The sequence below is a fragment of the Sus scrofa genome, chromosome 2, assembly GCF_000003025.6.
Source record: "Sus scrofa isolate TJ Tabasco breed Duroc chromosome 2, Sscrofa11.1, whole genome shotgun sequence".
In the NCBI taxonomy this organism is placed as follows: domain Eukaryota; kingdom Metazoa; phylum Chordata; class Mammalia; order Artiodactyla; family Suidae; genus Sus; species Sus scrofa.
Window position 1 is genome coordinate 47,430,001 of NC_010444.4, and position 17,731 is coordinate 47,447,731.

At 50.5% G+C, this 17,731-nt stretch overlaps 1 protein-coding gene across 3 annotated transcripts in view; it reads left to right on the forward strand.

Annotated features, from left to right (window-relative positions):
* DKK3 (dickkopf WNT signaling pathway inhibitor 3) overlaps positions 1-14,664 on the forward strand; it is a 59,421-nt gene extending 44,757 nt beyond the window's left edge. The window contains exons 5-8 of one of the 3 annotated variants that reach the window (XM_021082083.1): positions 9,440-9,532; positions 10,638-10,782; positions 12,029-12,185; positions 13,057-14,576. In XM_021082083.1, the coding sequence (XP_020937742.1) occupies positions 9,440-9,532; positions 10,638-10,782; positions 12,029-12,185; positions 13,057-13,276 (615 nt within the window). In that variant the 3' untranslated portion in view covers positions 13,277-14,576. 3 annotated transcript variants of the gene reach the window in all.

Here is a 17,731-nt window from a genome sequence, read left to right on the forward strand (position 1 = left end):
TGACTCAGAGCTCTGGGGGGCTGGAGACCTGAAGTCTATGTGTTGGCTGAGGTGGCTCCTCTGAGGGCACAAGGAAAGGTACTGTGCCAGGCCTGCCTCCTGGAAGAAGAAGGTAGCCTTTCTCTCTCTCTAGGGGTTGAATCAGAGCTACAGCTCTGGCCTACACTATAGCCGCAACAACACCAGATCCTTAACCCACTGAGCAAGGCCAGGAATTGAACCTGTGTCTTCATGGATACTAGTTGGGTTTGTTACTGGTAAGCCATGACGGGAACTCCCAGTCTCTCTGTTCTTCACACCCACTTCCCTCCACGAGTGTCTGTCTCTCTCTATGTTCTCCTTTTCACAAGGACACCCAGTATGTAGGACTCAGGCCCACCCTAATCATCTCATCTTAAGGAATTATGTTTACAGTGACCCTTTTTCTAAATATGGTCATATTCTGAGGTACCAGGATCAGGACTTGAACATACAACTTTGATGGGGAGCATCATTTAACCCAGATGAGGGCATTTGGAGGCAACAGGGTGGAGTGGGAGGAGCAAGCCTCGGTGTGGGGGTCTGGTGGACTTGAGTTTATGTCTTAGTGTTTCCAGCTCCATCTTTGACCTTGAGCTCTGAGCCTGAGTTCCCTTATTTGCAAAGCGGAGGCTGGTCTGTGCTCCGTCGGTCTATTCACTGCTGAATGGCATCTCCACGCCAGGCCTATGCTGGGGGATATGCAGTCAGCAGCTGACCTCAGAGGGGCTCTGAGGGTCAGAGAGAGCCGATGAAAGGCTGAGCAGGTGCTGGCACACAGTAGGTGCTTTCTGATCCTCCTCTGCTGCAGTGGGCAGAGCTCTGAGGATCATCTGGCAGAGGTCCCCTGAGCCTTCATTTCATGCCCTGGCCTGTTCCCCTGATATTCTCAGAGCCTCAGGCTTGAGAGGGGGCCGTAGACAGCCCAGGCTTCAGCGAGGTCCCCTCAGGTGGCCTCCTCCTTGGGGCTTCACAATATAAGAACATCTGGTTTCCAGGGGACTGGGGGCAGTGTGACCTGGCCAGTGTGTGAGGCGACGTATGGCGGCAGAAGAGCCACACAGAAGCCAGGGAAGGCCTTGCGGGGTTCCCGTGCTGCTTTCTCCCCTCTCCTCTGTCTCCTCTGATAACCCTGAAGTGGAAACTCAAAGACAGAGACTGGCTCCTTTGCCATTTTCCATTATTTCATGATCGTATCAAAGCACCAGGGCCATTTCCTGGCCCAGCATCGGGCCAGCTCCCTGCATGTTCCCTGCCAGCCCCTCCTCCCCGCCGGCATCCGAGCAGGACACTGTGCAGCTTCTGGCCAGAACCTTCTAAATATAGCTCCATCCTCAGAACAACAAAGCCCCAAGCCTCTGAATGGCTTCGGCCCTGACAGCCGGCCTCTGTATGTCAGCAGGATGGGAGGGAGGAGTGGGGACAGAGGGGGAGTGGCCAGAACCAGAGGAGTGACACATGAGCCCCAGTCGGCCACGGCCTTGGCCCCGAGCTCCTGCCGTCTGTCTTGGGGGATGTATGAGAGCAGGGGCCCTGTCCCAGGCGGGCTCTGCTCAGCAGTGAAGGATAGGAGACTGGTTAGCGCTAAAGGGAGAGAAAGACGGTGATCTTCTCCGAAGGAGACAGAAAGGTCCTGTCTTTAGGGTCAGACTGACTGGCTTAGATGCGTGACCTCTAGGCTGGGGGACTCTGGGCATATCCGTCATGTTAAATCTCAGTTTCCACATCTGGAAAGTGTGGCTACTAAGGCCTGTGTTGGATTTCAGGAGAACTGGTGCTGAGTGGCAGCAACGGTGGCCCCAGGAGCCAGGGCTTGGTGCCAGGACGTGTGGGCTGCTGTGGACTCTGCTGGGAGTTGTCAGCTCACCCAGCACCTTGACCCACCTGCTCTGCAATGCTCAGATGACCCCCTATGTTCTGTATCTTTTGTGTGTGTGTGAGTTTTTGTTTTTTTTTTTGTTTTTTTGTTTTGGTCTTTTCAGGGCCACACATGCAGCATATGTAGGTTCCCAGGCTCGGGGTTGAATCAGAGCTATAGCTGATGGCCTATACCACAGCCACAGCAATGTGGCATCTGAGCCATGTCTGTGACCTATATACCACAGCTCATGGCAACAATGCCAGATCCATAACCCACTGAGTGAGGCCAGGGATCGAATTGGCATCCTCATGGTTACTAGTCGGGCTGAGCCACAATGAGAACTCCCCGTTCTGCATCTTTAATTCCACCTCCTGAGTATAACATGGAGCCCTTCTCCCAGTGATCTAATAGGTACCTCGAACCCAGAACTTCCATGGCCCTTTAGACAAGGACATGACTGTGCCTTTCTCCCCACTCACAGGCCTTCCACTTCAGAGCTCACCTCCTCATCCCTCCTGTGTCCAGCTGAGTGCTAGGGCCCCTTTTAAACCTCTGCCCAGGAGTTCCCACTGTGGCTCAGTAGGTTAAGTGCCTGATGTAGTATCTATGAGGACGCAGATTCGATCCCTGGCCTTGCTCAGTGAGTTAAGGATCTGGCGTCGTGAGAGCTGCAGTGTAGGTTGCAGATGCATCTCAGATCTGGTGTTGCTGTGGCTCTGGCATAGGCCTGCAGCTGCTGCTCTGATTCCACCCCTAGCCTGGGAACTTCCATATGCCACATGTTTGCTCCCCACACCACTCCCCACAAAACATAAAAACCTTTGCCCAAATCTGAATGTACCTGTGAGCACAGATAAGAGAGGCTAGAGTTATTGAAAAAAAAAATTAAATCCTAGGTTTCTCAACTCTAGGCCAGGCTCTGCTTGGGGCAGCACCAACCCATGTAATCCCCTGCCACCCATTCAGTTCTGTTTAAAGTGGGGGGATCCATCTGTTCCTGAGTCTCTAACACCAGGAAAGGTGGGACCCTGCCCTCTGCTACTAAGGGGTCCTCAGAAGAGACCCCAAACCATATGAAAGTCGGGTCTCACATAGTAAGAGGCCACTCTGCCCCAGGAATTTCACTCCTGCAGGCATTCAGGCAGCTGCCTACCTCTTAGTGACAGGACTAAGTGGCAGGGTGTCAGGACTAGATAGGACTTCCCCACATGCTGGCAGGGGTAGGGATGGAGAATTGGTAGTAGTGATACCAGCCCCACTTGTTTAGACCTGCCTTTCTGCTGACAGGAGGGCTCCCTGGGAAACAGGCACTGGATGGGCATAGACGGCCAGCATGCTTTTGCACCAGCCACCATTCACAGAGCTTGACTCAGTGCCACAGCCCTGTGAGACAAGTCACCACTAGGAGGTGGCCAAACCAGATTTATCTGTGTTCTTTTGGCCCCCAGGGTTTCTTCACACCCTGGAGTTCCAGGGTTTCCAGTAGGAGCACAGTTCTCAAAGAGCATTTCTGGGGGCTGCTGGAATGTACTTCCACAGCAAGGGAGCTGGCAGACTTAGCACAGAAGCCCCAGGCTTTCCAGAGGGGCAGCCATGCCGAATGCACCTGCCAGAGCTCCTGGCGGTGGAAAAACGTGTCGGCGAAGGAGACCATCGCTTTTGTGTATTTGGTTGGATTGTTCAAAAGGGTTTGGCAGGCTTCCGAGCCCACATTTTTTCCATACCTAGAAAAGAATGAACTGCTTCACTGTGGCTCTGTGGGGAATGCTTTGTTCTGCGTAGGAGTCAGTTTAGGGAAAGGAAGATAGTCCTGAGGATAAACGCCATTTCTTTCTTGATGGAGAATTGTGAACAGCAGAGGGTCTTAGCTCATATCTTTTTAAATTAAAGATCTGGAAGAGGAAGTACGTAGTGAAAATTCCAAGTGTACCGGATTCTTGGGGAATGAAAAGCCAAATTAATGGCATGCGCATATTTTTGTGCTTTGGTTCCCAAATCATTGCTAATGATGAGCACTTCGTTAGTTTGTTTGCCCCAGTCACGTAGGATTGGTTTCATCCACTCAAGATATATCCATCATATGCCCCCACATGCCAGGCACTGTGCTGGGCCCAGACGGTGTCATACATATTGATATTCTGCTTTATGGAAGTAGGATTATGTGCTTCTTTCACTTGCTTGCTTACTAATTCGTGGATTGTAAATATCATCATGCAAAGAGCTACCTCTTTTTTTAATGTCTGCGTACTGCCATTTTACCGTGATATGACTCTACAATAATTTAATCAGTTCCCTCTCATCAGGCATTTCCATTATTTCTGGATTATAAATATTACACTGATATAACCTTAAACATCCTTATATTTAGATATTTGCACATTTGGACATGTGTTTCTGAGGATAGCTACCTGGAATGGGAATTATTGGGTCAAAGAATCTATGCATTTATATTTTTTAAAAAGTTTTATTGGAGTGTAGTTAATTTACAAGGCTGTGATAATTTCTTCTGTACAGCAGAGTGACCCAGCCTAGTCATACAGATGTATACATATTCATTTTCTCTCAGAGTCTTTTCCCACATAGATTATCACAGAATACATTGTACATTCTCTGTGCTATATAGCAGGTCCTTGTTGGCCAACAGTTCTGTATACTTCACTGTGCATTTGCCAAGCCCAAATCCCCAGTCCATCCCTCCCACCCCCACACCTGTCCTCTTTGGTAACAGCAAGTTCTTCAATGTCTTTGAGTCTGTTTCTGTTCTGCAAATAAGTTCATTTGTATCCTTTTTTTTTTTTTAGATTCCACATAGAGGTAATATCATATGATGTTTGTTTTTCACCGTCTAACTTCACTTGTATGATAGTTTCTAGGTCCATCCATGTTGCTGTAAATGGCATTATTTCATTCTTTTTTATGGCTGAGTAATATTCTATTGTATATGTGTACCACATCTTCTTTATCTCTTCCTCTGTTGATGGACAATTAGGTTGTTTCCATGTCTTGGCTAATGTAAATCATGTTGCAGTGAACATTGGGGTGTATATATCTTTTTCTTTTCGAGTTATACTTTTCTCTGGATAGATGCCCAGGAGTGGGATTGCTGGATTGTATGGTAGTTCTATTTTCAGTTTTTTGAGGAACCTCCAGACTCTTTTCCATAGTGTTGTACCAGTGTACATTCCCACCAATAGTGTAAGATTCCCTTTCTCCACACCCTCTCCAGCATTTATTGTTTGTAGCCTATTTGATGATGGCTGTTCTGGCAGGTGTAAGGTGATACCTCATAGTAGTTTTGATTGCATTTCTCTAATAATTAGTGATGTTGAGCATCTTTTCTTTTTTTTTTTTTTTGGCCATCTGTATATCTTCTTAAAGAAATGTCTATTTAGATCTGCCCATTTTTTTGATTGGGTTGTTTGTTTTTTTGATTTTGAGCTGTGTATTTTGGAGATTTTACCATCTAGTTGCCCAGTTCCTCAAATCCCTATCAACATTGGATCTTATATTAGTTTCCTATTATTGCTATGATAACTTACCATATACTTAGTGGTTTAAAAGCAGCATGGTTTATTATCTTACAGTTCCATAATCAGAAGTCCAACAGGAGTCTCACTGGGCTAAAATCAAAGTGTTGGCAGGGCTGTGCTCCTTTGGAATCTCTAGGAGAGATACTGATCCCTGGCCTCTGGCCTTTCATCTTCAAAGCCAGTGAAGTCTGGATGACTGCAGAGGGGGTCTTTCCACATGGCATTGCTCCGATACTGACTCTGCTGTGCAGCAGGCTTCTCTCCTCAGGTCAGGTCAGGATTAGCACCCTTAATTCCGCCTGTGACTTCAGTGTCCCCTTGCTGTGTAACCCGATGTATCCAGGGAGGAGGGTGCAGACACCTTGGTGGGCCAGTGTTCCACCACCCTTTTGTTCTGTTCTAAGTGAAAACGTGGCATCCTCCTCTTTAAAGTTGCATTTTCTTGATTACTGATGAGGTCGAACATCTTTTCTGTGGGAAGAGACAAACAAATTTCTCTGACTGTAAGTTGTCTGTTCATATGCTTCACCTCTTTTTCTGCTGGGTTGCCCCCTTTTTTTAAAAATCTTTTTAGGGCCGCACCTGCGGCATATGGAAGTTCCCAGGCTAGGGGTCGAATTGACTCTACACAGCCATAGCAATGCCAGATCTGAGCCGTGGCTGAGACCTACACCACAGCTCACAGCAACGCTGGATCCTTCACCCACTGAGCCAGGCCAGGGATCAAACCCGTGTCCTCATGGTTGCTAGTCAGGCTCATTACTTCTGAGCCACAATGAGAACTCCCCATTCTGCATCTTTAATTCCACCTCCAGAGTCCCTTCTGCTGAGCCATGGTGGGAACTCCTGCCTTTTTTTAAGTTGATAAATTCTTTGAAGGCAAGGGCCTCCTCATACTCAGGTTTGCATCACAGTGCTTCAAAAAGCTGGCCGGTTCAGAGAAGGGCCTCCATTGCCCATGGGCCCTCTTCCACTCCCGCCCGCCCCGTGCTCTTGCTGTTCTATTTTGGAAAAAATGTCAGGACACTTCTGTGTGAACTGGCTGAGCTGTCTCTCTCCAGGAAGGTGTGGTGGCTGAGCGCTTCACCTACAGCCCAGTGAGCTTCTCAAGCCATTACGGACCCTGAGGTCGAACAGCCTGTGTGGAAGTTCCCATCTTGGCTCAGTGGAAACAAATTTGTGACTAGCATCCACGAGGACACAGGTTCGATCCCTGGCTTCACTCAGTGGTTTAAGGATCCGGCATTGCCGTGAGCTGTGGTATAGATCATAGCTGTGGCTCAGATCCAGCATGGCTGTAGTGTAGGCCAGCAGCTACAGTTCCGATTTGACCCCTAGGCTGGGAACCTCCATATGCTGCAGGTGCGGCCCTAAAAAGATTAAAATAAATAAATAAATAAATAAACAAACAAACAGCCTGAGTGCCCAGCCCCTGACTCGGGCAGCACTTCCCCCTGCTCTGAGATTCAGTTTTCTCACCAGTAAGAACAGTGATGGTGGCAGGCTGACCTTTTATGGTTGCTGGCATGGGACCAGGGACAAGATGAACTCCTTTTGAGAGGGCGGACCCCGCTTGCCGAGCTGCTGCACTTGCCATGGCGGGGGCTTCTCGGCTGACATGAGTGGGACTCTGGGGAGACCCAGAGAAGAGCAGTTTTGGGTCATTTTGCAGGGTGTTGGGCAGTGTGCTCTCCTTTTGTTTCCTTTTGTTACCCAACCAAACTTGGGTCTGCTTTCCTGGACACAGTAAGCTAATCTGCTGACACCAGGCTGTGGTGAAGAGAAAGGCAGCGTTTTCTGCAGAATGTCAAACAAGGAGAACCAGTGGCTAGTGCCCCAAAGACCCAAAGTCCCCGATGGCTTTCAGGGGAGGGTTTTTAAAGCCAGAGAGGGTCATAGGGAGCCTGGTCAGCTTGTAGACATTGTTCTGATTGGTTGGTGGTGAGGTAATTGGGAGTCAATATCATCAACCTTTTTTTTTTTTTTTTGGCCTTTTAGGGCCACATTCTCAATATATGGAGGTTCCCAGGCTAGGGGTCGAATTGTAGCTGTAGCCACTGGCCTTCACCAGAGCCTCAGCAATGCAGGATCCAAGCCATGTCTGCGACCTCCCACAGCTCACAGCATGTCGATCCTTAACCCACTCAGTGAGGCCAAGGATTGAACCTGTGTCCTCCTGGATGCTAGTCAGATTTGTTTCCACTGAGCCACAACAGGAACTCCAATTTTTTTTTTTTTTTAAACATCAATCTTCTGGTTCTAATCATCTGGGGTCTTCATGCTGGTGGCCAGCATGAAGTTAACATCTCCCACCTGCTGGGGGTTTCAGTATCTGCAAAACAGCTCATGGATATGGCTCAAAATATTATATAGTGCTGGAGGAGGAACTAAAGGTTCTTGATTTTGTTTAACGGCTAAACTATTTTTTTGTGTTCCTTGACTGTTTTCCTTTGGTTCTGCATTTTCTCACTTCTCTGATTAAATTTGTTCTTTGGAACTTGGAGAAGGCCTAGGAGGCTAAAGGCTTTCTATAAACAAAGGGGAGGACATGGGGGCAGGGGTGGGGGCTATGATCTGTCCTGAGAAGGCCCCATAGACTCCTGATCGGTTACACTTTTTTTTTTTTAATGATTTTTATTTTTTTCATTATAGCTGGTTTACAATGTTCTGTCAATTTTCTACTGGACAGCAAGGTGACCCAGTCACACATACATACATACATTCTTTTTTTCTCACATTATCCTCCATCATGCTCCATCCTGAGTGACTAGATATAGCTCCCAGGATCTCATTGCTTATCTGTTCTGCATTTTGAGAAGTTACAGTAGAGATTCAAATTGCTTTTCTCTTATTCTGGGGGTCAGCCCTGGTCCCTTCTAGAGACCCTGGTGAGCACAGTGCCTAGTGTGTGGGGGTGACTTTTACTCCATCTCAGAGGGGCTGTAGGACAATGGTATCCAGTGGGACTGATGGTCTTCCTGGCTGGATGACCCATGTGCTGAGATGTGCCAGGCAGGGGGTCAGTGCCAGGCTGAGGTTGGAACAGTCCTATGCAGAAGCCAAGCTGTACCTGCCCTGGCCAAATATACATTCGTTAGGCCTCTGTTATTTATTGGCTAGGGGACACTGGCCACTTCTTTTTTTTTTTTTTTTCTTTTGGTCTTTTTGCCATTTCCAGGGCCGCTCCTGCGGCATATGGAGGTTCCCAGGCTAGGGGTCTAATCGGAGCTATAGCCACCAGCCTACGCCACAGCCACAGCCACACGGGATCTGAGCCTTGTCTGTGACCTACCCCACAGCTCACGGCAATGCCGGATCCTTAACCCACTGAGCGAGGCCAGGGATCGAACCCGCAACCTCATGGTTCCTAGTCAGATTCATTAACCACTGCGCCACAACGGGAACTCCTGGCCACTTCTAAGGGACAGAGCTTCATTCTGTAGGCTGCCTGCCCAGAGCCACGCTGTTGACATCCAGCCTACACACATGCCCTGGCCCTGGGGGGGTCCCTGGATGACCCTCTTCACAGTCTCCTGCCAGGCCCATTAGCACTGGGTGCCTCAGCTCACAGAGCAGAGATGGGGACCAGTCATGCCTACCTATCTGGGCCTTTCTGGCTCCAGCTCCACATTTGCTTTCAGGATGGAGCATGCCGAGATCGGGGGTCAGGGGATGGGGAGGCAGATGCTTCCCTCCCCGAGAGCTTTCATAAGGTTGGCTGGGGCCCCAGAAACCTGTCTCGGGAGATTGTTTCTCATCCATGTATCTCTTATAGCCACATCCCTGGCCTTGCTCAGTGGGTTAAGGATCCTGTGTTGCTGCAAGCTGTAGTGTAGGCTCTGAGCATTTCAGTGGCTGTGGTGAAGGCTGCAGCTCCAATTAGTCCCCTGGCCTGGGAACTTCCATTTGCTGTGGGTGCAGCCCTAACAACAGCCACAAAAAGTGGGCTTGGCCCTTCCAGGGTATTGTGGGTCAGCTGATCTGCCTTCCACTCACCAAGATGTTCCCTCCTCCCTCCCGCCCCTTCCAGGAGTGCATCATTGATGAGGACTGCGGGGCTGGCAGGTACTGCCAGTTTGCCAGCTTCGAGTACTCCTGCCAGCCGTGCCGGGACCAGCAGACAGTGAGTGTGCCCAGAGGCCCCCGAGGCTGCAGCACCAGGGCCATGGGGGCACAGAAAAGGGCACCTGGGGGAGAAAGCCAGTGGCCCATGCTTCGCAGCTGGGCTCCAGAGAGAAACCCTCTCAGGGTGCCCCACCATGTCTATACTTGGAAGAGCTTCTCCAGGGCACCCAGTGGGGCCATTCCCTGGAGTATCCAGGAAGCCCTCTGCTGCCACCCCACCCACCCAGTGACCTCTGGCCCCACTGCCAGCCTCAGAGATACCTGAGATGGGGAGGGAGGGCAGAGGAGGCAGCCCTGCCTTGTCCCTTCTCCCGGGAAGCCCCATCTCAGTAGACACAGCCAGCAACACCACGGCAGCCCCCTCAGGCAGGAAGGGTGGCTCTGCCTGCAGATCTCTCTCTCCCAGTCTGCTCAGAGAGGGCAGAAAGAGAGCCAGGAAGAAGCCAGAGCACATCCCCGATGGCGGTTGCACAGAGAAGCAGGAAGCCCGGGAAGAGAGGCTCTCCCTCCACCCAATTTACGTTTTGGACAAAGCCACATATAGGCTTCTATTGTCTTTTTTTTTTATGATTAAGGTTATAGCACAGCACAATGACAGGTTTGGAAAATAGAGGGCTTCTCACGGTGGTCCTGGTCCCACTCAGGGTTAGGAAGCTCCTGCCCTGTTCCACGCCCCCACCACCTCTCCGTGTGTGTGGCCCGGGGGGGCCCATGCACATGGCTTCCCTGGCGTGGGCCTTAATTTGATCAGCCGATCAGAACTGTGCTGCCGCCTGCCTGTGTGGGTCCTAAGCCACCTTTAAAAAGGAGGCATGGCTCCAGGCTGTGGGAGAAGCTCAAAGATGTAACCATCCTTCACAAAACCTCAGGCTGCGTAGGACGCCCCCTGTGCCATCTTGGTCTCACCAGCCCTATTCCTGTCTCTACCCCTTGACTTCCCTAAAAGCCCCTCAGACCTGGGAGCTGGGTTTCCTTCTGTCTCTCATGGGAGCATGTGGGGTTAGGCCACCCGCACTATCTCCAGGCTCCTTGGCTTGGGGGCGGTGACAAGCTGGGCTCCCGCAGGTCCGTGAGCTGGCTGGTGTTTTCCCTCTGCTCTGCAGCTCTGCACCCGGGACAGTGAGTGCTGCGGAGACCAGCTGTGCGTCTGGGGTCACTGCTCCAAAGCAGCCACCAAAGGCGGCAATGGGACCATCTGTGACAACCAGAGGGACTGCCAGCCGGGGCTGTGCTGTGCCTTCCAGAGAGGTGGGTGGGGCCCCCTCGGCAGGGGCAGGGCAAGCCCTGTCCTAAGCTCCACCACACTGGGCCTCCTGGGGCTCCATCTGGTCCAACCCCACCTTTCTAGTAACCTCCCTTCTGGCAGGGTCCCCAGTGCTCATCAGTATGTCTCCAAGCCCCGCCCCCAACCTCTGCCTGGGCTGGAGACCATCTCTTTCTCTCTCTCTTGCCCTGTGATGCCTAGAAATTAAATTCCTTCTGGATCATGAGCCCAAGGAGGGAGAAACACCCCTAAATGGGTGGGATGAGGGCACAACCCACTCATTCCCCAGGGCTCAGATCGCTCTTGGCCCCCGTCTGCTTTCCTGTGAATGGCCCCTTCTACTCTCTTCGTTTCTCACTGCCCCTCCCAGGTGAGGTCAGCTCAGACGCTGTCCCATCCCCAAGTGTTTCTGAAACCCTCCTTTAGCCCCCTCCCCTGACCTCTAGTCCACCCACTACCTGCTGCCCCAGTAGTTTTCCTCAGGACGTGGCTCTCTGGATATTGCTTCTCCAGGAGCTGCGGTCGCTCCCATCCTTGTCACTTCAATTAGCCCATCAGTCTGCCTTCCAAGGCTTCGGCCAGGCCCAGATTATCCATCTCTGTGTTCTCTCGGCTCCTTAGCCTGTTGTGGAATCTCACTGCCCCAACCTTTCTCACCAGCCCAACCCCAGGCCTTTGTTGGTTCTGTGCCCCAGCCTTGAATGCCTTTCTGCACTTTTTTTTTCTTTTTAGGGTGCATCTGCGGCATATGGAAGTTCCCAGGCTTGGGGTCAAATTGGAGCTGTAGCTGCTGGCCTACACCACAGCCACAGCAACGCCAGATCCGAGCTGCCTCTGTGACCTATACTGCAATTCAGGGCAATGCCGGATCCTTAACCCACTAAGCAAGATCAGGGATCGAACCTGCATCCTCATGGATCCTAGTCGGGTTCATTAACTGAGCCACAACAGGAACTCCACCTTTCTGCACTCTTAATTCCTCCAGACCTCTGGCCCCCAACCTTAGCACAAGGCCACCTCTTCCAAGAAACCCTCCCGAACTGCTCCAGCCCTCCCAGCTCGTTTCCTCCTGATTCCCCACTGTTCTTGTTTCTCATCATTCCCCTTCTTTAATCCTTACCTCTGCTTTGGGACTCAGGGTGGGAGGCTGTACCCCACTTCTCTGTTCCTTTCCTTGGCCCCTGCCTGCCTGGTGCTGGGCATATAAGGGTGACTCTCGGCCGGTTCCAGGTCTGCTGTTTCCTGTGTGCACACCCCTGCCCGTGGAGGGCGAGCTCTGCCACGACCCTGCCAGCCGGCTTCTGGACCTCATCACCTGGGAGCTGGAGCCTGATGGAGCTTTGGACCGATGCCCGTGTGCCAGTGGCCTCCTCTGCCAGCCCCACAGGTGAGGTCCCACCATCCTTCTTGTCTGGGGATGAGTTCAGATGGGGTGCCATCCAGTGGGGACCCATAAGAAGGGGGGGAATGTGGATTTAAGATGGGTCTGGTCTGAGGTGTCCCTGGGTCTTCCAGATGGAGGGTCCAATAGTGAGGTCTAGAGGACGAGGGCTCAGGGGACCGTGTGGCCGGAGTACAGATGTGGGCTCCTCTAGATCGTAGTTGATGCCTCCTGAGATGACTTTAAAAGAGATTGGGCGTGGAGGGAGCAGGGCTGAGGGCTGAGGAGGGAGCCCAGGCCCATCACAATGGAAGACCAAAGGAGAAGACAGAGAGATGGAGAAGGTGCCATCAGGAAGGGAGGGAAGGGGGGACTCCAGGAGAGTGGCCAGTAGTGGGACGGCAGTGCCAGCAGTGGAAGGACATAAAGCACCAGGCCTGCGCCCAGGCTTATTTCTTTGTGTGCATCTCATTGGGCCCCCTCAGCAGCCGCTGCTCCGCCTTCTTTCCCAGAGGAATCCAGGGTGGCTGGGCAGATGGAGAGAACCGGGCCCCCGGCCCTCAAGGCCCAGGGCTCCCCATGGGTGCAACAGATGAGGCCGTGAGGCCCTGCCCTGCTCTCAGGGGCAGTAAACTCTCTGACCTGGAGTCTTCAGCGCTGCCCTGGCGGGTCAGTCACAGGAGGGGACAGACCTGCGTAGACATGGGCAAGCTGCCCTTGGAGGACCTTCTCCAAAGGTGGCCCTCCCTTGGCATCTGTCTTAAGGCGAGATGTTGACAGCGTTAGGATGCTGGAGATGTGGGAGGAGGCCTCATTCCCCGCCCCCATCAGGGGAGACTGGGCCCTCGGCTGAGCCACAGCCCCCATCCCTCTGCAGCCACAGCCTGGTGTACGTGTGCCAGCCCACCTTTGTCGGGAGCCGTGACGAGGACGGAGAGAGCCTGGTACCCAGGGAGGTCCCCGAGGAGTACGAGGATGGAGGCTTCATGGAGGAGGTGCGCCGGGAGCTGGAGAACCTGGAGAGGAGCCTGTCGGTGGAGATGGCTCTCAGCGAGCTCGCGGCCACCTCGGAGCTGCTGGAAGGAGAGGAGATTTAGACCCAGGCCTGTTCCGTGGGTAGACGTGCAATAGAAGTAGCTAATTTATTTCCCCAGCTGTTTCCCTAGGTGTGGGCTCTCCAGGCTTTTTTCCACGGCCTCTCCCCAGTACACTTTCCCTCTGGCTTGAAACAACACGAGGGGCTGCACCCTCATCCGGTGCCAACCCCCTCCCCAGACTGTACACCGTGCGTCGCAGTTCTGGTGCCTGGGGAAGATGGGGTGTGGGAGGCTGAAGGCGGAACAGGGCTGCTAAACTGGTCCAAATGATTGGCTGCTTCGCCTCTGCTGCTTGGCAGATGGCACATTTTCATTTTGTTATGACAGCACCTTGAGAGTTGCTGGCAGGGAGGGGGCAGAAGGATGCAAAATTTCCCCACAGTGGGTTTTGGGGAAAGGTTGACTCTCAAACATGTGGAGAAGAAGGCCCTGCTTTGCAAACCTAAACCTGCAAAAACACAACCAAGTCAATCTTTCATGCCGTTTTTCCCATTAGCACGGGTACGCGCTGCCCTCAGCTGCAGCAGGTGAAACGTTCTGCTCACTCTGTGTTGCCTGCATCCGTCCTCTCAGCCGTGTTCCTCAGCTCCTACCTCTGTGCCAGGGCAGCAGTTTCATGTCCTCTCACCATAGCCTTGGTCTCCCCATCTGTCAGGATCTCGGAGGCTCAGAGATGTCAAGTTGCTTGCCCGTGTCACACAGCTAGTGAAGACCAGAGCAGGATTTCACTCAGGTGTGGTTCCAAGTCCAGTGCTCTCCCCACTGCTCCCCACTGGCCTTGGTGCCACCAAAAGTACCCCCTACAAAGAGGAAGGATGAGATTTTTCTTTTTTGGGGGGAGGCACATCTGGAACTAAGGTCAAACTAGTTCACACATCCCTATAAGAGTCAACTTCTACTGTTAAAAATGACATTCTCCCCAGTGTAGGGGTGGTCCCCATTCTAGTGGAGATGGAAGGTACTGACAGTGTCCTCTGTGGCCGGATGTTACATCAGTACCTTTGAAGGGACACATAACTGGAGCATAATATGTAAGTTAACTTGCCAGAAACAGTACTTAGGTAATTGTAGGGCCAGGACTATAAATGAGGCTTGCAAAATCATTTACCAGCAACTGAAGACCATTACCAACCACACAGAGAAAATCAAACCAAGCAGAAGGCTCTATGAAATAATGGTTGTAATAGCCAAGCTGAGAGCACTGAATTGTATGCTGTTCCATAAATGATATTTTCAGGTGTCATGGACTGTTTCCATCATGTATTCATCCAGAGTTATTAAATGTTAAACTCACACACAATTGTATAAGCATGCTTTCTTTGTGTTCTAAATTATGTATAAACACATATGTTGCATTTAGAAGTCAAGCATAAATCACTTAAACTACTCTTTGTAGCTCTTGGACTTTTTTCCCCCCTTCTGACTGAATCAAGCCTTTTCAGCCAGAAAATGACCTGCATTGTTAAAAAAAAAAAAAAACCCAAACTCTTCCATGAAGCAAATTTTCCAGACAACCAAACCACACCTCTCTTAGCATCAAAATATTTTAGAAATGTCAACCATTTTTGGATGTTGGTCCTTAAGAGTGTCAGTGCTTCACTGTCTCTTTTTTAAAAGAGTAAATGGAATATGTGTGCCTCTTTAATCAAATGCAGTTTCAGACCAAACAGTAAAATCTACAAGGACCAAATGAATCCATACAATATACGAAGGTCAGCTGGGTGATAGGCACCAGATCCATGAGTATTTATTTTCTTCATTTAACAGATGAAGAAGCTAAAAATTATTTCATCCAAAAACTTACTGAGCACCTACTCAATGTCAGGGCTCATATCAGGTGCCAGAGAGCTAAAACTAGGCCCTTTTCTCATGGAGCTTATATGCAGGTATATTGTCTTGCTCCACTTTGTCATCATATTCACAAATATATAAGAACATGAGAGACTTGGCAAAATCCTCAGCTGAAATTCATACAGAGAGTAGCTGGTGTATATCCTCTACTCACGATGCTAAGTGGACTGCAGTGATAGTTAGGTGGAGTTTGGAACTTGCATCTTCCTGCCTGCCCTTCCCGGGGTCCAGAGTTCCTGCCAAGGAAACCAGGATAGATGCTGTCCTTTCTGCTATCACACCTAGGCCCAGCACTCCTTCCTTGCCCTTTTCCCACCATCACAGAGGATGGAGAAGCAGGACACTTGCTTTCCCAGCCCCCCTTGCAGCTAGAGATGCCCATGGGACCCAGTTCTGGTCCAGGCAATGTAAAGGGAAGGCTGCCCGTGAGTTTCTAGGAGGGTTTTTTACCTGAGCGATAAAAGGAAAGAGGCATATAGGAGGTGTCCCCCCATCCTCCATCTGCTTCCCTGGTTGCCTGCCTTTGAGCACAGATATTTAGGATGTGACACTGGGAGCGGCAGCAGCCATCTTGGGGTTGTGTGATCATGATCAAGGCTGTTGGCAGGGCAGTCTTCTTCTTGGAGGCTCTGGGGTAGAAACCTTGTGCATTTTAGCCTCTAGAGGGTGCTCTCATTCCTTGGCTCTGGCCCCCTTCATCTTCAAAGCCAGCAGTGACAGTTTGGGTCTCTGCAGCTGGGAAAGGTTTTCCACTTTTAAGGATTCATAGATAATCTAGGAGTTCCTGTTGTGGCTCAGCAGTTGGCAAACCCGACTAGAATTCATCAGGATGTGGGTTTGATTCCTGGCCTCACTCAGTGGGTTAAGGATCTGGCATTGCTGTGAGCTGTGGTGTAGGTTGCAGATGCAGCTCAGATCCTGAGTTGCTGTGGTCCTAAAAAAAAAAAAAAAGATTCATAGATAATCTAGAATAATCTTCTCATGTTAAATTCCCTAACTTTTATCACATCTGCAGTCATTTTTGCCATTTACGGTAAATATTCACAGGCTCTGGGGTTTAGGATGTGGATATCTTTAGTGGGGGGCATTATCCTACTTACCAACAGAAGGATAAATGCCTGAGTCCTTGATGACATTGAGGAGGAAAGAAGTCCTGCCTTCAACCATTTCTGGCCTCCTTTGAAAATAAATTACCAATATGATAAAGTTGGGGTTAGTCTTTTTTTTTGAAACCTAAACAGCAGCCCAAGGGGAACAAAGTGCAGCTTTACAAAGCCCAACCCACCTGCTTTCCCACCCCAAGTAGAAAAGCAAGATTATAAAATGAGTATTCCAGGAGTTCCCGTTGTGGTGCAGTGGTTAACGAATCCAACTAGGAAAATTGAGGTTGCAGGTCGATCTCTGGTCTCTCTCAGCAGGTTAAGGATCTGGCATTGTGTGAGCTGTAGTGTAGGTCACAGATGCGGCTCAGATCCCATATTGCTGTGGCTCTGGTATAGGCTGGCGGCTACAGCTCCGATTAGACCCCTAGCCTGGGAACCTCCATATGCCACAGGAGTGGCCCTAGAAAAGGCAAAAAGACAAAAAAAGAAAAAAAAAAAAAAAAAATGCCATTACTAAAAAAAAAAAAAATGAGTATTTCGGTGTGTGATGTAGGTTCTGAGTCTGAACTCCTTCTGCACAAATGAATGGCTGGTTTGTCCACCCACACAGCCTTAGGCTGAACTAGAAGAGGAATGTCATGGAACCAAAAATTGATTCCTGGAGCCCCCACCGTGAATCAGCAGAAATGAATCTGACTGGTATCCCTGAGGACACAGGTTCGATCCCCAGCCTCAGTGGGTTAAGGATCTGGCGTTGCCATGAGCTGTGGTGTAGGTGCAGATGCAGCTTGGATCCCGCATTGCTGTGGCTGTGGCGTGGGCCGGCAGCTACAGCTCTGATTAGATTCCTAGCCTGGGAACCTCTATGTGTCGAGGGTGCAGCCCTAAAAAAGCCAAAAAATAAAAATAAAATGATTGTGCTGACCTTCCTAGCTTCCCCTCTTCCTGTTCCCTCTTTACCCAGTGTCTGGCTTTTCCAGCCTCGCTAACCTGGTTCTTTGGGCTTTTGAAACAATCAGGAGAAAGGGTGCAGGGCAGAAGGATGAGAGCTGAAGACAGAAGCAAGGAGCCTGCCATGGTTGGAGGAAGAGGAGGATAAAGGCAGTAAGTATTCCTTGGTGTGTGCATCCCTCCAGATAGTCATATGCAACTACATTAGAGGTTATGTTCTGATAGCCAGACTGGGTTTCTAAGGTCAGAGGGCCGATAGCTGTAGAGCCAGGCACCTCCTTGCAGGGCTTGCTGAGAGGTGCCACTGTACCAGCAGCAGCTCAGTTGCCCTATATGAAGACAAGAGAGGTAGGAAGAAATTTCCTTTTGGGAGATCTTAGTGCTTGGTAAACAGGAGTTTCCCTCCCTGATGTCCTGTGAAGGAAGGGAAATTAGACCTACTCCCCTGGCTAAAACCTATGGGAAGAACTTTCAGAAAAACACTCATACAATTTGATGGGAATGACTGACATTTCAAAGAGAATCATTGCGGCGAAGCTGAACATGTTCA